Here is a 23,309-nt window from a genome sequence, read left to right as displayed (position 1 = left end):
TTAGGTTGAAACAGATGTTACAGACATGTTTTGTTTTCAAATGGTATGATTGCATAATTTTCTTCCAGGACTTTGACCTTGTCGTGTCTTACACCCCTATAACAAATATTCAGCAGATTGTCTTTATTACTCACCCATCTCAGGGGAAATCAGTACATTTAAGTAAATGAAATACGTTTTTAATTGGATAACAGGACACTGTGTTTCCTACATGTCTTAGGGGAAATTATTTTTCGTATTGTTTCGCGTTTTGATTACGCAGCGGAAGGAAAAAGTTTCCAGAAATCAACCCAGTGATGATATTGAACAGTAAAGGAGCTTTTACATAAGCAAAGCTGTTGATGCCGTAAAATGGATGAGGAAGGTTTATAGTTTGCCAGCTTCATAATTTTCTCATCACTGACCCACCCATTGGGTTGGCCCATAGTTCCCACTGGTGTGACAGGATCTGACATGTTATCCATGGACAGAGCATGGGTTGGAGAGAAGGTGTATGGGTGCTCATGGAAAAGTAACAGAGGAGAAGTTTTTAAATAAAATGACCTCTACAAACCCTTTATTCTACATTTGTACTGTTGACTTGATCCATTATGAGTACATGACACATTTCAATGATGGAATATTTCCAGTTTAGATGTAGCAGATCAAAGCTCCAGTCTCTGAAAAGAAACTTTTTTTTTCCGTCTTGCTGAATTATAAGCGCATGTAGCAACATGGAATTTTTTGGCAGCATTTTGACTTACGGAAGATTCCCACTTTACACATGTCTAGACACAAGCTGATACATATATCAGTGGTAAATTATTTTCATTGGCAACTGATCTTCATCCCTTTTTCCTTTTACTTTACACGCCTGTAGGCATGCAGGACTTTTATATGTTACATAAAATGAGGATTAACTTCTCGTCTTTAAATGACATCCGGATGTTCTCATGTGAGTCAAGATATTAGTATGTTGTTGTAGGACAGGCTGAACATCCTGCTGTGCTTAAGTAAACTTTATTAATAAAGTCAGACCGAGGAGCGTATGTTAATTAGAATATATTCATTTCTTCCTACAGGATGACTCCTTTCCTTGCATCCTTACAGAAATAAAAGAGGTCATATATTCTCTCTGTGTCACGTTCTAAACATACACAGTTGCAGTTAGTTAGACAAATTGTGTGATGACATGTTTGTTGATAATTGCAGGTTTCGCCTTGGCAAAAAAAACACAAACAGTCCCATTGGCTGAATGTCTTGTGCTATGATTATAATTCAGGGCTGAACCTCTTGCTGGGAGGGAGAGGCGGTAAATAATTTTGGTCTAATGCAACATTGCGTGTTGAGTTTTTATGTGTAAAGGTGGTATTAGGGAAGTGAGTCTCTGCCCAGTGTGTTGCTCTCTGGATCACATTGTACTCAGCTTTGCCCTTTGGACTGCGGTTTGGCTCAGCGCCCATGTATATCTATGTCTATATGTGTATATGTGTGCATGTGAATGTGTGTGTCCCTACATTCAATGTGTGTGTATTTTAATCTCACACTCTTGTGCTCAGGAATGCAGTGAATAGCTTTCTCCGGGGAGGAGATGGTGTACTCTACCTGCTTCTTTTACCTTGCGGGTTAATTTTCATGCTTTTGATTACATGGTATTCAAACTCACAGAGAGGGGAAGACACACACCTTTTAGAAATGACAGCAGAAGGCAGTGTAAACATGTTTGAACAACATACGCTGCTTTACAATTTACATTAGCGCCGCATTGATCTCTCAATTCAATTGACAATCTACAAAGTGCTTTAGGCTGGACATCATAACTCCGTGAAGTTTACAGAGCCAGTTTATGAATCGAGAGGTTTATGATGCAATTGTGAACTATGTTGCATTTTATGGGTTAGGCTCTTTTGATGTTAGGGGAGTAAATACTTGTGGAGTGAGTTCACCAAGGGCATGCCTTTACACTATTCTTGATGTGGTTTCAGCAGTGCCAGAGTTTGGCATTCAGACTGAGCTTACATTTATCTGCAATCATAATAACATGAATAAAAAAACAGCACATGTTTTCAGACACACATCATAGCAGGCCATGCCGCTGAACTGCGTTGGTAAAAGCCAAGGTCATTCACACACGTCAAGTCATCTTGAAGGCTGTATAAATCATAACATACATGGAGAATGAAAGGGCAAAATGAAGGGCAAAAATTGTATATTTATTGGTGGGAGCCACAGAAAATTTGCTCTAGAGAGAAAAGCAACATAATTGAAGGGCTTAGGGAGAGCTTCAACCCTAGTCATAGTAAATAAATCCAGTTTTTCTTCAAATCCTTTTTGTCAATGAAAGATTAGTCACTGGAGGATGAGTTAGAGTTAGTTTAGAATTCACATGCAACGTTAGCTTAAATGCCTTTATTAGTTCCAAAGTCATGAGATGCTTCATGATGGCTCTTTAGTGTTATGTATTGCTTTGTAAACATGGAACTTAACTTTGACAGGCAATGCTCAACACCTGGGGTTGAAAATAGTCTGGACGGCCTGCCAGCCAAAATGCACAGTCATTGTGGATACTGAAGAAGGTCAAACCAAATGAGTTTCTTTATAAATATCCAAGCTTAATCAAGCACAAACAAAAGAGAATATCAGGAAAAATTGGCAATGTTTTGAAATGAGACTAAACATGATTGATAATAATTTAAAGAAACTATTATGAACATATAACTGATATTTAGAAAACTATCAAGGATGTTTCCAGTGGGTTTATTTTACCACAATTTGAAGTTTTCAACCTTGCTTGTTCCTCTGAGAGGCTGTACAGTGTTGTTTTCATCTAAATGCTGATGTATTTCATCATGCTAACATAGTCACAATAACATCATCACCATCTTATGGTTTAGCATGTTAGCATGCTAAGTTTTTGGCACTAAATATAAAGAAAAGCTAAGAGAAATAGATCTTAAATTTTGCATGCAGTTGGCAAAGTAAGGTGATTTTACAGTTAAACACTTGGAAAAGTTTGCCCTATCGATGGCAGGAGATAAAAGATTGGGGGTAAAGGTCTTATGATTCTTCCTCTGACGGCCACAAATGTCTACACAAGATTTCACAGCTTTTCATAGATGTTGAGACCGTTTTTTTCCAAAAGGCTGGTTAACAAGAGTTCAGGGATCATCATTTGGAAAGCAAGCATGTATTAAATGAACTTCAAGATAATGTATGTATTTGTAGGAAATCAGACAAACCATACATTCGTGCCACAAGCATGGTTAAAAAGTCAAATAAATCGTATTTTAAAAAATAAACTGTAACTCTTTTAAGCCGTAGGTCTGTGAACAGTTTCCAAAGGGAGTGTTTCTTTAAAAGTATCCAGTGACAAACTGCCTGTGATCAGGTAAAGTCAGAGTTTTTAAGTGGTCGAGGGACATTAAGGGTGTTAAATCAGCTTTACCTTCACAATGCGTTAGGCTGAGGTCAAAATTTAAGGTCACAGGTCACTGTTCGAGAGGAGCAGGGCATTCTTGTAAATGGCAACCAAAATCTGAGTAAATGCTTGTGTGTTTGTGTTTGTGACTGCGTTTGTTACGATTCCTGTGTGGTCGTCAACAGGCCAGGATTTCAGAGTTGTGGCTGGCTCACAATGAAAGCCGCACAAAGATAAGACGGTGTGTACGCAAGGAAAGTGATGTTAGCCAAGAGTTCCCAAACACACCTGGGAGATGTTCTCACAGGAGATAAAAGCTAAAGCGTCTACAACAAACACCATTCATTAAGCGGATGACATTTAGGATAGGATAAGGTTTAACTTTGTGTTCTCAATAAGGAATTTGACTTCCTTGGGGATTATTTAGACAGATAGAGACAACTCATGCATGCAGTTTAGAAATATGTTAAACAATGAGATTAGCTTTGCTTAGCTCAATGAAAGAAGACAAGGGTTTGTTTCCTGTCACAAACACTTAACATGACTATTCCTGATCAACGTCTGTAAGATAGACTACATGTAAAGGGGTACACTCGTACAAAACAATCTCACACACAGTGTTCCCTTGACTTTCCCCTCACCTTTACAAAGCATTTTAGCATCTTTAAAGCCCATGAAATTTACAGCCCAAAATATTGATGTTATGGTTCAGTCTCATCCTTTTTATCAGTTTCATTTCCCAGTAGACAGCTGATACACCACCTGTACATAACGCAGACAGTCTGTTAGCAATAAAAGCAGAGCGTTGGGCTTCCAGTACGATACAAGTTGTTGAAAGTCAAATAAATATAGAACTGAAGGGTAAATATGAGACGTAATTGATTAGGTGGACAGAGACATTAGTCCAAATATATTCTGACATTTTTACGTTTGTGTTAGATGTGTTGGTCTGAATCTCCAATAAAACAGCCCTTTGTTGCTGCAAAGCTGTTATTGTAGGAGCCAGATTTGGGCATTATTGTCTATAATGGGCTACAATCAAATCTAACCTCGCCATGTGGGATCATGAACTGCATTGGTTAAAGTAACTGCGAAATCTGCAACAATCTTTAGGGTTCAAAAATGGGAAGGCACAGACAAACAGATAAATACACAACTTGAAGATAGCCGGTACGCCTTATTGAGGTTTGTTAAACCTAAACGATATCGAAGACCTCCCACATTTCCAACATGAATCTAACTTAAACACTGACTCCTCATGAATTAATTGAAAGTGTCAATTACTCAAACTATTTCATGTTCGGCAGTTGAAAATGAATTGAAAATTACCTTCTAACAACGGCAAAAACTAAATGTAACTAGTACATCGTCAATGTTGAGATGTGTGCCCATATGTTGTCTTACCCTGGGTTAGAGATCTCCCCCCGATGGGATGGGATATGCTAACACTTGGATTTAACTTGGATAAATTAGAGTTATGCAATGATTTCGTTATTGGTTTTGCTCGGTTTGATTTAAGCTTTATTGTTCGATTATTTCTTGAATTGATCGAGGTTATCATGTAACTCGCTTAGGATAAAAAACGTGATCTCGCTTTGTTCATACAAGGGTTCAGCATGGGTTCAACCAAAAGACTGGAGCTCAGGCTTCTGACTCTGCTCAGAAGAGGCTACTACATTTTATTCTGAGGTTTGAAATTTAAAGAAAAAAAAACAGAGAATCCAAAAAGACCAAGTACTTTGAGTTTTCTGTTGTATCTTTCATCACTAGAAGTACACTGATTTACACAAGTCACCTCATACACCTTTAATCTCCTAAAACCTCCTGCACATACGTTCCCGTTGTCAATTGGGAGTGAAGGAGGCTGACATTGTCGGCCTAAAATAATTGTTTTAGTCTGTTTAGGCAGACAACGGTTGTTCTGCATGGTAAGACAATCATTGGAAACTTATATAAGAGAATACAGAAAAGCCACTCCTGAGGGTAACATCTGCTTTGGAGGGGGGGGGGGGGGTCTCACTTATCTAGAAATACTTTAACGTGCATTTTCACTCGGGACTGACCTGAACCCTCACTGGCCTTCTTTATCCACTTGCTCCCAGATTTGCCTGTTTCTGCTGTGTGACTCCTTGAACATGTGGTCGCTGCACTAGTCCGAACATTTCAGAATATGATCGATGTTGACAGGTCCAGCCTTTGGTCGGGTTGAAGTATCTTCTCTCTCACTCGCTCTTCTCTTTCATTTTTCTTCTTTGCTGACCAAATGGGCTCATGAACTCTTTGAACTTCCTGACAGAGTACGGAAAAAAAATCGACTTGCTTGCTGGAAATGACCAAATGAACTATACTAAACAGAGAAAGAGAGAGAGGATGAGGGAGTAGAATACACTTCTCTAAAGAAAAGGAAGATCATGCAGAAGAAGTACTTGAACTTGATCTCTTACTTTACCCAAAGACTCGTACTTATCGTCCTATAAGCGAGCAGGATGGAGGAGGGTTAATGAAGGTCGGTTGGACATGTGCTGCCTCAGTGCCGCACGTTCCTCCCAGCTTGTCAAGGTCAAAGATCACAGCACTGATTGGCTGATGATTTCTACCACTGTTATCAGTGAGGGAAGTCATCTGCGTCACATCGAGACCAAGTTGCTGTCAGGCCATTTCTGTGAGGAATGAAACTACTGTACATTTGGCAAACACTTAGGAGAGCAGAAGGAGCTGCTTTGTCCTGGGAGACACAAGGAGTCGTAAAGGATTTTGAAGTGAATTTCACACCTAACTCCTGTGAGTTATTTTAACCTCCTGTGCTATGGACCACACATCACTATTCCTGTGAGTTATTTTAACCTGACTGACATAGAACATAGACTCCTCATTGATGTTTCAGACATGATCATATACACAAACATGTGAATATTGTCAGAAAAAATATCAGATTGTGCATGCAGGTTCATTTCATAGTTTTTTGCTTTTAAGATGGGGCAGTGGATAGAGTAGAGTAAGAAATCAGGACTGACGAGCAGGAAAGGAGCTGCAGATCGGTGTCGAACCCGGACCAGCCCCCTGGAGGACCATAGCCTCTGTATAAGGGGTGCAACCAAATTCTCCATTTCACAGGTAATTTAGACAAGATTAGGGAAAAGTTTGATCGCACAAGTCGTCTTTGAAGCACCTAGCTGAGCAAATCCCTTTCACATACTCTTACTTCCATGGCCAAGAGAGGAAGAGTCAAGTTTTGTTATGTAGGGGATGTATGAGGTATGACAAGAGAGAGGGAACAGGGAGGAAGAATGTGCAACTTTTGTGCCCGGGTATAAAAGACTGAGACAACTGGCCATTACGCTTTTAGTTATGGAAAGCCTCAGTTACATTCTACTTTTAAACAATGTGATTATCATCCTATCGTGCTGGCCTACAAACAAATACATGTTTCTGCAGGAGACAGTGAATCACTGATGGAGTGTGCGTGGGCTTAAATTTAAAACAAGCAATTGTTTTTACATAGGGGGGTTAGGGTGTACTAATAGTAGTCAGAAGACAAGAAAGGCGCTATACTTCAAGTCCATTTACCATTCAATTATTTTCAATCCTTTTAGCTTTTAATAAATAAAAAAAACAGTTTCACGGTGAGTTCATTTTCAAAAATAAGATATTGACGTTCTGTTGTGTTGTATTTCAGAAGAAGAAGCTGACCTAGGAATGAGCCGCACTTGCTGACAGGAATCACCCTGATCCCCTGATGACGTCTATAAATGTGCCTCAGTGTACAGATGGATAGAGGGGAGGCTGTTTGTTGTACGTGTTGGAAAGGACCACCTCATTAAAGTGTGTATGTTTTACCAGTGTATGTACGGAGTCAGCACAAACCTGGACACACTCTCACCCCTGCCCACCTTGCCCATTCGAGTGCAGATACACACAGACAGACAAGCACACACACTCTGAGTCAGCAGAAAGAGGAGCTTGGTGACACTGTTAATGAACCCAAGTGTTATTCTTCAATTAAATCTCAGACAAGTATACAGAGCCAAGGAACTCCTCTCAAACCAACTACAGTTACATGAAAAGCCATCTTTTTTTTTTTCATCACTCTCTCTGCCTATCTGCTTTCTTGCTTCATCATGCCTCAATCCTCTCCAGGCTGTAAAGGCTCATTGTCTGCACTTTTTACCCCCCATTTATTTGCATGCTAAGTTATGATTTGTTGCAAGCAGGGCTAATATTTGATGCACATAGCTGCCAACTTGTGTCATTGCGTTCTTTATCGGCTCCTTCCTCTTCCTCTGTGTCTATCAATCTGTCAATGTGCAGGAGGCAGAAGACACAACAGTGATAGCCCTGCAGTGAAATGTTTGTCCAGTAGAGGGTGTCACAACTATGTTGAGCTCATCCAGAAGTAGAGACAGCAGCTCAAAAATACTCAAAATAAACACGTTTTCTAAGATTCCATTAAACATTTCATAGTCTACAGATTTAAGAAAGATGATACTCAGGGGTTAACACACCCTGGAGGGGCTCCTTCTTTCTTTTTTTTTTCAATTAATCATCTGCATCTTGGAAAGTTGCAAATTGGCTGCAGGCTTTTAACCAACAGGGAAAAACAATTAAACATTAATTTCCCTTCATTAAGCCAAATGAATTAAACATGTTCTGGTCCACACAAGGTCGAAATAAACCACAAATCCAGTAGTGAAATATTGAGCCTCACTTTAGGCTTTGTTCTTTATATTTAATAACACTTTTTTTATCAGGTCTTGCTACTGACAACTTTTCAGGATCCACTCAAAACACATATGATAGTGTTTTGTTAGACTAACAGTATGCTAGTTAAGGCAGTTATAATTCCCTATATGTGCATATTTACAAACATGTACAAACATTTACAACACAACTGAGAAAGATAATGACTTAGGATATGTGTATGGACGCTTAATACACTATATTTCCTATCATTAACGTCACATGCTGATGAGTAAAGAAGTTGTGTGACGCTGGTTCGTCCTGAATATCCGCATATTTGCATCACTTTGACGAGCTATCTTTTTCTTCCTCTGTGTTGCCACCTCTTCCTCGCCGCGTGCTGTCTCAGCTGTCGCTCTGATACGACCAAAAAAGGGGGTTTGAGCTGTGGTCCGACACAGAAAACCCATTTTTCCTTAGCGATGTTACGTGGGGGTGGGTGGGGGGGGGAGGCATTTTCATACTTTCCGTTAACGTGCTGGCGCGCGCCAGCCGGCACGCTGCGGCGGATCACAGGTGGCAACGTTGCCCGGCGCACGCACACATTTCAAAAGACGTGGATAGGCTACGTGTCCCGGTACACACTCTCTCTGACTCTGAGAAGGTGTGTTTCCTCTTTCATGGATATTCGGAGCACGAGCCAGAATGGCCACGAGACTGGAAAAGAAATGCCCCGAATGCCCTTTTCATAAGCCAAGAGGGATTTTGTTTAATTTACCAAGATAATGTGTTTGTTCAGCAAAGATCTATGATGCATCAAGGACATATTGTGGTTAGCATGTGCGCTTGAAATGTTCAAATAATAATATCATGACTTAAGAATATGCTTCTTCCGCAGCAAGGTCTGTATGTGACTAAATGCAAATGTTTTATCATCCTATTGCACATCACTGAAATTGCGGTAGAAGCTGCCAAAGAGATGCAACATGAACATGATGAAGTGGAGTATGTGTGGATGATTTTTCAGACACTGACTCGAGTATAAAACATAACAATCACAACATCAGGACGCCCTCATTCCCTTTTTACTCAAATACAAAGGATATAAATAGCTCGGCACTTCTGATCCCAGCTCTGCGTTTTTAATAGCTTGCTGCTGATGTGGTCACATGAGTCGACGTCTAATAGGTGAAACTTTTGGAAGGAAAAAAAAGGAAAAAGAAAAAGACCTCAGAGCAGCTCGCAGTGCTGTAGCCTATATCAGCCCATAGAGGACACACCTACCCCGCTTTAATGATCCACCAATCATCCACGTCTGCCGAGCGCGGCTGCCTGTGGACATTATGGAGAGACGGAGACAGAGGTGGACGCGTTTTTCTATCGTAACGGAGAGAGCCGAGCTCTGTCACAGGAATAAAAAATAAACAAGAGTTTGCCTATGTAGACAGGAAGTTTGAAAGGGACGACAATGTGCGCGCGTGGGTTTCTATTTCACTGATCCTGCTCCGTGGCGTCAAGTTGCACACGGGAGCAGGGAGAAGTTTCAAATGGACAGACACTTGGAGCAACAAGCATGGGATTATTTCTGTAATGAGGAGGATTGCTATACCCTGTCAAGAGAATAAAGGTCTGCTGCGGAACAATGTGAGACGTTGTGCGTCTTGGATTCTTGTGTTTCTGGATATCTTGAAAGTCATTGGCAAAAGTTCAGAAGTAACAAGTTATGCGCAAAGCACTGAACGCTGAGACCCCGGGGCCAACATGGATTTGCCATTACAACCCCCTGCCCCTTTTTTAGACATGTTTTAGCCGGCCTGCTCGTGTTGTTGTTTATGTTGTTGCTGTTGTTGAAAACTTCATGTTTGAGAAGAAATCGCCTCGTTGGCCCCTTGGATTTTAAAACGTCGCCTGCCTTTGGATTGGATTTCCAACACCATGAACTTTATTGACAGTTTGACACTATTATTTTTGACGCTGTCAGCTGTCAAGGTGAGTCGTGTTCCTGGGAGCAAACTGGATTTAAAAATATTTTTAAAAAAACATAATCGACCTTTATTTGCGAAATGACGCTGGTCATTAATGTGTAGCTCGTCCTTGCCTTTCCTCTGGCTAGGTCATCGCTCATGTTTGAACAAGCCCAAATGTTTGGTGGCTTTGCGGGGATTTAAAGAGCCCAACACTATAAACCGTATACACACACTCGTGGGTGGTGCGCTTAATGTCTTGTAAATATGAAGATTTCTCGGTATTGTTGTTAAGTTTGACTCTGGGTAATAGCAGGCCTGCTCTTAAAGCGCCTTGGAGATATTATTACGCTTTAAAGGCGCAGTGGCTCCGCTCTGAATTAGGACATGAGCAGGTTCACTCCTGGCACTGAACACACTCACATGCTCAGACCGCTTCAATGAAAAGATTCTACCCTCACCCAGAGATCCGTTTCAGCACTAAACAAGCACAACTTCACATATATTTAACCGGTTGATTCGGGGAATTTTAATGGCACTGAGAGCGCACTGTAAATCGTTTTCCATATAATCATTAATGAAGCGCAGTGTGCGCAGGGAGGCTTGGAGCAAAGGTTTCAAGGTGAAAAAAAAAGCAACAGTCCACTTCAATGGGAGCCTGCATATTTTCCAGTAACATGATTGGGCTTTGGAGGATTATTTCTAGCAGGAGTTTTCCACCTCAATGAAGACTCATCCAAGTCAATGAAATCGCCACCCTCCGGACTGTAGTAAAGTGTTTATTTAAGTAACTGGTTGATTTGGTGACAGCTAATCCACATAATCAACGCTGAACAGAATCAGGATGAGGTTTCAGCTGCTCAATATCACTCATCACTCGGTTTAGGGGCCGTTGTTCGCAGCTTCACACCCACCCATTAACAAAACCGAATGTAATGTTTTGGTGGGCTGGGGGTCCCTCGGCCCACAAGGTTGGACCCTCTCACGCCACTAGAAGTGGGTGGAGACTGCTGGACTCGTAAAACCAGACCTTTTTATTCGTCGTAAAGGAATGAAAAAGAAATTGAACATTTGAATAGAAGCCGGTTTTGCTGGAAGGTCTCACGCAACTCTGTCGAGATATTGCGCGAGTGGCTTTCACGTGAGCGTGAGAGAGAGAGAGAGAGAGAGAGAGAGAGAGAGCGGCAGAAGGCGGCCGCGCTTGTGCCGTGAAGGGGAGAGAAAGTTGTGCGTAATGCGCGCACACATGGAAAGTTGCCAAACGTCATTGTAGTGTGCTGTAGTCCGGTTTAGTGACGGCAACCCCCTGTGAGGGAAAGCTGACATTCTTACTGGTTTTAATCCGTGTTGCTGTTAAAAGAGGCAGCAGAGGAACCGAGTAAAGGTTTGGTGATTGAAACGAAACCAACACAGAGGTTCACTAGTTTGTTAAGTTTTGTCACGTAGTTGATGTGGCAGAATTTAGGTCAGCTTGTCCGCATATAGTAACTCAAATATTTGGCCCACACTATATATAACTGAATGCATATGACTGAAGACAGGAAACATCTTTAATGTTGAAATATTTAATAATGTATTTTTAAAAAATGCTTCCCCGATGTGTATGATAACAAAATACCCCTAAGATTTATTAATCTAATTTTATAGTGCCTGTAGAGGACATACTGTGAGTATTTGGATCTTATTTCTCCTACAATGTGTATAGAGTCGTCAAAAGATAACATACAAACGCAGTTGCCATTTTCTGATTCTGGTAGAGGAGAAAAGTCCAAAAGTAAATATATATTTGCGCAAGCCTGGATAAGTAAAGGGCACGAGCAGCGTTTTTTTTCTCTGAGCTCTTGCACAATGTACTGTAACTAACAGTTCGTTTTTTTTTTCCCTCCTTGCAGAGCGCCCACATACCGAAGGAAACAGAAAGAGGTCCACATGACGGTAGGTGTCCCACAGGGCACCGTGGGAATACAGTCTACTCAGGGCTCCCTGACTGGCACACAGCCAAGGAGAGAAGAGCTGGTTTGAGGTTCACCTTGACATTAAAGGGAAATTAACGCCTCCTGGTGGACAACTACAAATCCTGACCTAGCTCAGATCTCCCTCTAAACTCTCCCTTTTTAAAATGAGAGCCGCTTCACCCCTAAATCTCAGCTCTTGGACGTTTTCATCCCGAGCAGCATTCCTTCTTGTTTGAGGTTAAGCTCGGAAGATGTTATGGTGACCAGACTCAGTTATAGAAAGGAATTTCACCCTCTTGGCCGCACAATTTCATTTTTGCACAATCCCAGTGTTGCCCAATCTAATTTGGACAATCAGAAGCTGAACTTTACAATATTGTTCAGGCCAAGTTTATTTGGCTTGGCTGCCCAGGAGGCCTGTCAGGCCGGGGTTGTTTTAGGCCCTGAGTGATGTTTTGGAGGTGTTGTCAGGCTGTGTGCTAATATCTTTCTCAAGAGCAGAACTCCTGCAAAGAAGGGGAGCGCAAGCTGATCATTGGCTGTTAGCTTTTGGAGGACTAAATCACAATGGGGCAGATGCAGGGCTAAAACATTTGTAGTTATAGTCATTTTTTAAAATTATTTGATTCAGTGGATGGGTTAAACATAGATTTAATGATTGTTATCTCCAAGAAGAAACTGCCTGCATGTTTGTTTAAAAGCAGATGAATAAACCAACTACTACTCAATGGAGTAAAAGTAAAATGGGATTTTGCATGAATGCGTTCAATTGGCCTGCCCACATTTGTAATTCATATTTCTTTGTTAGCTTTGTGTCATTATTACAGTAGTGTACTATTTAAGAGTCAGTGGATTATTCTAGAGCTCTGCTGTCAATTTCTGAACCCTACACTGTCTCTCCTTCCCCTAGTGATCCCTTTAATGGAGGTCTACAACAAGAGCTTGTGCCAGCCGCGGGAGCTGCTGGTGGAGATCCTACAGGAGTATCCGGAGGAAGTGGAGCACATCTTCATCCCGTCCTGCGTGGTGTTAACACGATGTGCGGGCTGCTGCAACGATGAGATGCTGCAGTGCATGCCTACATCAAGCTACAACGTAACGATGGAGGTCAGTGGCTTTGTCCGCACCCAGCAGCAAAAACACTTGTTTTGCATGGGTTGTTAATGCAGTATGTTTGCTCTTTTTCCTCTAATTTGACCTCTAATTTGATCTATATCTAAAACCCCTTGTTTATGGCATCTCTGTGACATAAAAAGGCAGTTCATTGCTTTTTTTTTTGCTCAAATTGTCACACCAGAGGGGCGGCAATGGCTTCACAAGTGTCCCTCTGATAAATCAAGAGCCCTCAGGGTGCCTCGCTGTTTGCGCAAAGGCTGCTCTGATGTGACCTTTGGCAAAAAAAAAGAAAGTCACCCTTCAGTTATGCAAGTTTTTTCAGAAAATCAACAGAAGGCATTTCAAATTTGATGCAATTTTTCATCCTCTGCTTCAAGTCAAACTGTAGGACTTGGGCAGCTTGAAATATAAACTTTGTGGCAATTATCATCAAGTCTGCTGCTATTAAACAAATGCAGAAGGAGAGTTTGCAACAAGATGTAAAGAAATACCAATCAACAGTAGAAAACCACGTCACAAATATTCCATCAATGTTTTTACTTTAGGAATAAAACAGATGTGTCAACTACAGCTTTGTTTGGTGTCTTCAGTTTCCTGCAGACCAGTTAGAGACTTTAAAGTGTGAAAATGAATCATAACTATCACAACAAGATGTTTAGGAATAATGTGGTTTGATTACGTCATTCAAATATTTAACAACTCCTCTTTCTTCTTCTTCTTCTTTTTTTTTTACAGATTAAAAGAATAAAACCCCAAAAACAACAAAATGATATTTTCATGAGTTTCACAGAACACAGCGCATGTGAGTGTAGGTAAGAAACCCTGAACACGACCTACAACACACACACACACACACACACACACACACACACACACACACACACACTTAAAAGGATGAAACACAAAGCACCCTGGGTAGCAGAAGTTAACATAACACATCGGGTAAAGCGATTACTTTCTTACACACTTAGCAGATGCATATCAGGTATGTTATCTTTGCCACTGTTGCTCCATTGATCTATAAAAAGATGAGAGCAGGTTGGAGCTCATCTCGGCAGACATCCTGCAAATCGCTTTCTCTTTATCCTCATTCCATCATATTTCCCCAAAAAAGAAGAAACGCTTGTGTGTGAGTATAGTGCTACATTATCCTTTATTTCCCCGCTGTGTCATGTGGAGGTAACTCCTGGAACTACAAAAAGGTGTGATAGCTTTACTTATTGATCTGTGAGATAAGTACTGCTGGTCCCACCCCAGTCACAGTAAGGTGAATTCTCCTGGTTACACACGAGGCACAATGTCTTCTATAAGGTTCCCTGTTCAGTGACCTTGAAACCTTTAATGGTTAGATGCATAGTATCCTTAAAGAAGCTGAGATTTGAGTTGAAAGACATGAAGTAGTGACACAGCAGCACAGAGGCGACTTGTTTCTTTCTCTTATATATAAGATAAATATAAAATACAAGCAAACACTGTAGGGGGTAGGGACGCTGACCTAGAACCAAGCTCTGTTGTCACTTAATGCCTCTTTTCTAAATATTCCAATCTGAAACATGTTTGTCTCATTGGTCACAGTGAGGCTGAGTCTGTCTTTAGAATCCCCGGGCTATAAAGAAATGTCACTCTGGACTTATTGCTGCCTGAGCTTTCTCAATACCTCACTGTAAAACAATTTCAACATGGCTGTAAACGTTAAGTGCACCTCTATAAAGTTAAGAGGCTGTGTTCAATCTATTTAGCACTGTTTTTAAAACGTCATGTTCCTGGAAATGATAAAAAAAGGTATTAAGGTCAGCTGACAGATCACCAAGTCACTGCCAATATTTCAATTTCTATAGATAGGCAGAAAGGAAACTATTTGACGTAGCATACCCGATGATCAGCTGTGTCGAGTACTTTGATTACACTCTGAGCTACCTTTATGATTTATATTTCATGCTGATACTGCAGTTATCACTAACTGATATATCTATAGGAGTAAAGTATATTATGATACTATAAAGAATTGATAAAGGCACAAAAGTAATAATTGAGACACATGTGAATGATGAAAATTAAAAACACAAACACTGAACTTCAGTCTGCATCCTTTCCAGTCAGTCCCTTGTTTTGTGCATGTGTTGGCAATTTGAATCTGAGGCACAAACAATCATTTTATAATGGTATCAACAACAGGGCGGATTGCCTGACACAAAAGAGGATTACTCCTTTAATCAACTACATTTAGAGTGCGTCAGTATCAAAAGTATAATTGAAGATTCTCTTAAGGTAAACAGCTGTTATCCTGTGGTGAACCCTATCACTCCCAAGGGATACTTCGATACATCGTGAGACGATCACAGAATGGAAAAACATTTAGTCGTTGCTGCATGGAGAATGTTGAGTGTCTCCTTACAGATATTCTACATGTGTGAGAACCAATGTACAATGCTTTAGCGAGTTTTTCTTGTAAAAGCTACTCAGTAAATGTGATAGTCCTAAAGTAGTTTTATAAGTCTTCTTTTATTTAAGATTCCAGTGTAAGCGATCTACAGTGGCACATGAAGTAATTATGTGAAGATGTGCATATTTCCTAACATATATCCCTGCTCCTTTTGCATGTTTATTTAGTTATTGTAACACTTTGTCAAACGGAAACTTGGCTGTGTCTCCGTGACCTTTTTGAATGAAACACTGTTTCCTAACTCTTTTGGCAAACTGTGTGCCAGCAAATCGTATTGCTCCACTCGCTGTTATCTGCAGGAGTCTAAGAGGAGACGTGAAACGAACCCTGAAAACATTCTATTGTAGTCATGTTTGTGTATGTGCCTGTGTGTGCCTGTCTATGAGTGTGTACAGAGCATTATTTCCCAACAAATCAGTTCCATTTTCTTTTGAAAGTGAAAGCCAGCTTTATCACAGTTTCTGGTAAGAAAAAGAGGATGACATAACACGATCCAGACATGCTGATAATGAGCCTCTGGGCTAGGTTGATCTCCATACAGTGTGTATCTGTTCACCAGGTAACAGCATGCCGTAATCTAATGTCATATTGTTTTGTTCCTGCCTTTCAGGTTAAAGAAAGAAGTGAAAGAACAGAGAGAAAAGTGAGTACAGCTCTCTTTCTGCATGAAGACTGGGTCAAACAATGGGGACTTGAGATTTGATCTTTCTCTTGTTAAGCTCTACAAACAAACTCCCCCTCTTGTCATCCGCAACTCTCTGAAATGTTCCCATGTGCTATTTCTAACCTTATTCACATGCTTGGTTTCTCTTAACTTTTCTTAAACATTGGCACACACAAGTTGATAATATTTCATAAAAAAACCAGACATGCTCAAACATGAGATAAGCGCGCAGCTCTCAGGTGATAAACACGGGAAACACCGTCTTTACTCATCCAGGTGAATAAGTGACACTTCACAAGGTCGTTGCCCTCTCTATATGTGTCCTTTACACCTTCCCTCCCTTTTCTATCTCACCTTTACATTCCGCCCCTCTCTCCTTTACTGTTTATGTCCCACTTAACTTCTGCTACTTCTGTTACTGGCTGCTCTGATGTAGATAACAGTTTTTTTGAAGATCTGTTAAACCTTTGTGTTTATGGTCCTTTGCTTAAGTGTTCTCCTCATCCCATTCCACAGAAGTCAGTGTGCTGAGGGTCATTAAAACTCTTTAATCTTCCAAACTCTCTAATATCCCTCACCAGCAGTTTGGTTGTGTTTATGTCAGGTTTTTTCTGTCATATAGATAAGGTTAGTTTTGAGGCCTCATCTTTACTGTTCACGAGTCAAGCTCTGGTGCAGCCTGAAGAGTGATGGACCGAGGGTCGTTCAACTCCTGTTTCTGTTGGTTTCATACTTTCATGTTAGTTTTTTTACATTGGCCTCTGACCTCTCAGCAGTGACAGGTCTTCTGGGGGTCTGTCAGGCTAAGCCAATCTTGCTGAGGTTGTGAAACTTGTTAACTGTTATCGTTAACAGTGACGGATGGGGAAGTGAAAGAGGGATTTCTCACACCAGTTGGATTCGTCACATGTTAATCCTTATCGTCAATGTCGTGATTATGTCACAGCTGTGTCAGACCTCGCACTATTTGGACCTCAGCAGCTATTACATGGATTGTTATTAAGTTTGATGAGAACCATAAATTACAATAACCGACTCGCTGACCTTTCATCTAACTCCACCAGGTCAGAATTTCTTTTGGACTAAATCCCTGCAACTAATTATCAAATTAATACAACCCATAGTCTGAGTCACTAAGAGCAGAGTTTCTTGGATAAAATGAATTTGTATTAAAGCTATATTTAGCTGTGTACGTCATAGACATCATAGACAGTAAGACCCAGTTTGCATTCGAAACAGAGTACAACCCTGATATTTGTATCCTGTCTGCACCTGTGAAATTCGTCTTTTATGCTTCACAAGCTTGTTCTCATAGTTCTGTGTTCAGAAACAAGTTGAATAAGCTTTTTAAGAGATGACCCAGATAGGCCCTAAAGAAGCAGTGTTGAAGTCAAGTCCAAGTTCATTGTCCTCGAGCCATCTGGGAAATTTCAGAACAGCCGGCAGAGCCAAACCTCAAACCATTAATCCCTAACAAAGTCTGCAGAGTCATTGTACTGTTGAACAAAAATGTTTCAGCTAAAGTTGGACCATAAAGTGGGTTTTTACTTTGACACTGATGTTCATCACATTCACAAACTACAAGATAAGTGGAAACCACCTTCTGTAAGTTCCAGGACACACCATTGGTTGCCTTTTGAAAGTCATTTTTTTCTGCAAACCTGGAACTGATATGATTCCTAACTGATAAAAAGCCCAAATCTACAAACATGACGTGAACACTGCCTGATGCCTCGTTTCCACTCTGGTGAAAGAATTGATCATCCAAAAACAAGTCAATCAATACCGGATATTTAAATCAACACCTCAGTCAATTTCTCCTCAGTCTCTCAGGCATCTCTCTGCGTTGTTGTCCTCTTTCTCTTGCAGAAAACCCCGGAAAGGCAAGGGTACAGGCCAAAAGAGAAAACGAAAGAAAAACCGTGACAAAACAATTCACGATGCGTATGTCAGCTCCGCCTTCTCCACCTACCTGCACCTGAGTGTCACTCTTCTCATAATTAAGCTCATTTGGGAGGAGCTTCTTTGCCCATTTTAATTTGCATCATTTAATTTGCCCGTTAGCTACAGCCATTAGCATGTTGCTTTCCGTGTATTGTGCTAACTTTTGTCCTGTCAGTCATGTTCTGCATACTCATTATAGCAGTGCAAAGCTGTTTGCTTACATGTTTTTGATTATGTAGCTTAAGCAAAAATTGGCATAACAGTGATAACAAGGGACGCGCAGCCAACTTTCTATTTATATTACATCTAATGGAAATGAACCCTAACTAATCTCTAGCAGTCGTAATATCCATCTCATCTCCCAGCAACCTTACCAGCTTCACATTTTCAAGAATGTCACTCTCTGTGGACAAGACAAAGACGATGGTTGAAGCAGATACGGCGGCATATCACGAACCATTTAAGAAACAAGTTGCTGCCAACATCTTGTCTGATAGCTAGCTCTCTGATTGATGATTGGACTTGTATAAAGAAGCTGGAATAAACAGACTGTCCTCAAAACTTCTTACTGACACAGATCACAGCTCCACCAGCATGGCTCAGCAGACCGCCTCGTACTGTTGTGGTATCTGTGGCGCGATAAGCGGGATTGCAATCATGGTCCTGTGTTAAGTGTTGAGTCTGTGCCGCTTTCCTGTGTCTCGTACCCGTCTCCTCTCCAGCCTTTTTTTCTTTTCATCTTAACAAACAGGTTCTGCTGTCTCATGTACAATGCTGGTACGTTTTATGTAATGTGAAGATATGAGTGATGGCTATCTATTGCTTCTTTTTTATGTCTGCTATGGGGGGGAGGGGGAGGGGGGGGGGACTTGTAAACCAGCAAATTGTGAAGCAAGTGATATTTTTATGCCTTTTGTTTTTGTCTGAAACTTTACAAAAGCAAGTTTATTTTATTGGAAAATCAAAAATGTGAATACATGTCTTTGTGTTCAGTTGTACTTTGTATCTTGAGATGTCGTTCTCTGCTCTGAATCTAATGTCTCTCTGTGGGAAGCATAGTTTTTAGTTTTCACCCAATAAAATGAAATCTTTCTTAATGGAGAACCAAGCAAACCCTTGAGTCTTCTTTATCACGCATTTTTAAGAAGTGTGTTGTCATTGACCTTCAGTTCAAAGCCAATATGTGTCGTTCGGTGTTGCATGAAGTGGTCCAAAGCTTTGCTCTCTGCATGTCTAACACATACAAGGTATTTGTGAACGGTCCAATCAACGCAGGAGGGCTGGGGGGGCGTGGAGAAGGGTAATTTTACTGCTTGAATATTTGCCTGCTCTGTGGGAACCTGTGTGTAACACTACCCAACTGTCACATGCAGCACAACTTGTCGGCCAGTGGCTTGGAGGAGCAAACTGGAGCAAACGATGGGGTTGACTTGAGGGCTGCTTTTCCCGTGGGTGGTAATGGTACACTGTGATAATCTACATCTCTCCCTTTTCCTCCCCACCCCTGTCTGTCTCTCTCTCTGTCCAGTGTTTGCGAGCCATGTTGTGATCACTGCTCGGAGAGGAGGAGGCGTTTGTTCATGCAGGATCCTGCAACCTGCCGGTGCTCCTGCAAACACACTGACGAATACTGTAAAGACCGCCAGCTAGAGCTCAACGAGAGGACCTGCAAGTAAGTGGCATCACAAAGCGCTAGAGTAGAACTCTGACTTTTAGACTTTGTCCTAAAGTTTATATCTTCAAAGTCAAAAATCTGACCTGTTGACCATCAATAGAGATTCTTTCGATCATTTCTTTTTTCTGATGTCTCTCTTTTGTGTACAGTCAATAAATGCAAACTTTTCCCAAATAAAAACATCACCAGTCAACTCAATGTCACTCAACAGTACGCCATCTTACTAGACAGGGATAGTAAAACTTTAAACATTGGATAGATGCACTTCTTATGGGTGGTCATACGAAGTGGATTTAACCACTGCCAACAGGGAGCAACTCCACTGGTTACAAAAAGAAGTCAGATTGTAAAAACCAAACGTGAACCCTCTTCTCAGTCAAGTACGTACCTCAGTATACATCTTCCTCATGAGTTTATTCTCTTAATCGCTCTATTTCAAGTTTTCTTCTATACAGCTTGATGTTAGTCTGACTCGGATTATAATTGATGATATAGCAGGGTTTGCTTTAGGGCTTTGCTGCCTGGGATTGAGAAGTCACTGCAACAGTGACTGCCCACCAGGGTAGTGATGTATCCACTCTGTCCTTCAAAGATGGTCGCCTCTGGTTCTAAGAAAGCAAAAAAAAACACAAATGCCAAACTTTAGGCAAAAAAGAAGGGTTCAAAAACCAATGCCTGACGTCATGCTGGTTATGTAGACTATGAGCCCCCGACTTTTTGGATTTGATGTGGCAAATGAGTGACGACTGAGTCTGCCGTCCTCTCCTTTATTACATCATTTAACTCGTCATTTTGTTTTTTATGATTCACAACTTTAGTATTTTGGTTGACTCATACAGCTCCCATAATGTTTCTCCAGCTGCAGCTGTTTTCACTGAAAAACTCCAACAGATGCATCTTGTTATCCTCCAGTTCATACAGACTACCATCAGCCTAGTTCAATGTTAGCTACCAGTGAATGTCAGAACTAGATTCTAGTCTGGCTGCTTTCCACTATGGGGTGTTTCTTCAGTTTGTTGAGTTACAGGGTGCATAGGCTTTTACATTTGAATCTGTTAATGACACCCACTGGAAATTGAAAATGAGCTGAGAGGTTCCAGTGTATTAGCAACTTAGTACGGCATTACCAGGCGAGGTTGAGACCAAACAGAGCTAACAGAATAGCAAGCATTGGACTTACATTTTTTCGTTGGACCCAAAGAAACCTGGAAATCAATGCTAAAGAATTGACAACACTTCTGCTGCAAGTTTTTTCCTGTGTTTAATTTCCTGTTTTTTTCTTTTTCTTTTCTTTCTCTTTTTAAGATGTGACAAGCCCAGAAGATGAGAGAGTTGGGAGCACCAGATGAAGGAATATTCTAAAGATATTTCACAGCACAGCACTTTGACCTTGAACCGTAAGCTCTTCTTTTCTGTGGAAAGCATTCCCCTTGGACTGACTGAGAGAGAACAGAGAGAAAGACTGAACTTCCTCCCATTGTATATCTGTGTGTATATAGACCATGATAAAATTTTTAAAAAGTACAGAATTGTTATGCTGCTACAGAAACATATTACTAAACCCATAATTTTGACAATAAGCAAATAGCCGCCATGTGGTTTTGCATTTCTAACAGGCTTGCAATGCAGGTGTAGTTCTGTTGTCAAATTTGTTGAATGCAATTACTTCACTGGATATGAGTCTACTGTGGTTATGTGTCAATCATAAATTGCAAAACCTTTCAATCTAAGATATATTTAACTGCTAAAACAGCGGGTGAGGCCGAGGAGGACTTGGGAACGCTCTCATTTTCAAAAGAGATGATGGATTTTTTTTCCCGGTCATTGTCTACGTTTGCTTTTTCGGAGTATAAAAGCAGGACTTGCGGAGCAGCTGATGGAAATTTGTCTGGACATGATGTCGCCTCCTTTCCTGTGAGGACATTGCAGGATTGACGTGGACTTACACAATGTCACTATTGTGAGCAGCTTGCAGGAGAAGAGACTCTGGAGTGCCATATACTTTAAAAGGGATACCGGTTATCAATATAGCATCAAATGTTTTGCTATGTCCTACATGAAAACCACTGAAAACATCCTATATACTGTAGTGTGATTCCATTTGAAAAACTGTGCCTCACAAAATGTACTGAGAAATCTTTCAAGTGCTTTTTAAATTATTTTCTTTTCCTTTTTTCAGGAGAGGGGATTGTCAAAGTAGTTTTTTAGTTGTTGAACTCAATACAAAAACCATTGATCACGTATCTTCTTCTCTGAACTTGTACATACTTAATAACCCTTAATGCCATAGTTCATCCTAGATAATTTATAATGTTTTAGAGTATTTTTCAGTATTCAGTCTTCTACCTATATTTAATTTGGTCTATTTATATATGCAGTGTTATGTACTTGTAGCTGTCCTTCCCCCTCCCCCACGTTTAAGGTCACTGACTCTCAGCATGGATCCTCACCATGCTTTTCTAGGAAACAATGAGAAAAAAATCTAAACTGATTTGAGAACATTCCCTAAATCGATAATTTTACTGGCGCACTGATGGCAACTCTTTCTGGATTTTTGTTTTTTAACCCCTCTTGACTAAGGGTGCGGGTGCTGTGTAAAAAATGTAACGTGTATCTGTGTACATGTGTGTCTGAGTGTGTGTGTTTCGCGTTCATTTGTCGTTGTGCACATCTGTGTGTAGGTTTAAGTAAGATGTATTTAAGTCAGTAGTGGACCTATGTCTTGTCCGTCCTGCAAAGATGCAAATGAAAATAAACAACTGCTAGTGGCTTAGCATAAAGTATCACCAACGATTTAAAATCCAGATTACAATCTGCATCCTCTCGGCCATCAGTCTTCGAGCCCTCATCATTAGTCATCATTTGTCTCTTCTTCACTATTAACATGTCTGTGTCTATGTAAAACAGTAAAGCATATTTATTTTCAAATTATATTGTTTTTATATAAAATAAGGAAAAGGTTGCTGTGTTGTGAATGCTGTGTTTTCAAGAGATTTCATCCGTCAACATGAGATTTCCATTTTTTTGTGTGCAGCAAGATGATGCTCGCCACTACTGCAGAATGTAACCTGACATCAAATAGATCAGAGAAATAAGAAATTCCTGCAAGCTTTTCATGATAGACCCACAGTTTTTCAGCCTTATGAATAAAATGGCACTTTGAAGCAGTTTGCAGTAATTTCATCTGTTAAATTGAACTGCAGACGACCATGAAGAAGCCTGAGAGTTCATCTCTAAAAACTGAGCTGAGATCGCCGCTTAAAACGCGCGGAAGATGCTCCTCAGTTTACAGGATTATGAAAGAACAGCATAACAAACTGCTGAAGGAAAGGGGAACTTGCCAGATGAATCATGAACGGTTCGGTAAGGCTGGGCTTTGTGGTAAGGTTTTGGTGATGGTTATTCTCTATGAAAAGAACTCTGCAGCCGGAGGCACGAATTGGGCTGCATAAGAATTTGGTTTCGGTTTGTATT

The 23,309-nt window shown here is 40.6% G+C and overlaps 1 protein-coding gene across 2 annotated transcripts; it reads left to right on the top strand.

Annotated features, from left to right (window-relative positions):
• The first annotated feature begins 9,344 nt into the window (after positions 1–9,344).
• Positions 9,345–23,002, top strand: vegfab (vascular endothelial growth factor Ab). 2 transcript variants are annotated; one of them, XM_061052239.1, is made up of 8 exons: positions 9,345–10,063; positions 11,931–11,973; positions 12,904–13,100; positions 13,845–13,921; positions 16,163–16,195; positions 18,086–18,160; positions 19,689–19,832; positions 21,141–23,002. In XM_061052239.1, the coding sequence occupies exons 1-8, from the start codon at positions 10,010–10,012 to the stop codon at positions 21,160–21,162; spliced, it is 645 nt and encodes a 214-aa protein (XP_060908222.1). In that variant the 5' UTR covers positions 9,345–10,009; the 3' UTR covers positions 21,163–23,002. The 2 variants fall into 2 exon arrangements, with proteins under 2 accessions (XP_060908222.1, XP_060908223.1); XM_061052240.1 differs by lacking the exon at positions 18,086–18,160 and having other exon boundaries at positions 9,355–10,063.
• Positions 23,003–23,309: the final 307 nt, after the last annotated feature.

Source organism: Labrus mixtus, chromosome 12, assembly GCF_963584025.1.
Source record: "Labrus mixtus chromosome 12, fLabMix1.1, whole genome shotgun sequence".
NCBI lineage: Eukaryota > Metazoa > Chordata > Actinopteri > Labriformes > Labridae > Labrus > Labrus mixtus.
Note: the sequence above shows the minus strand (reverse complement) of the source record. Positions and strands in the feature narration are given on the sequence as shown.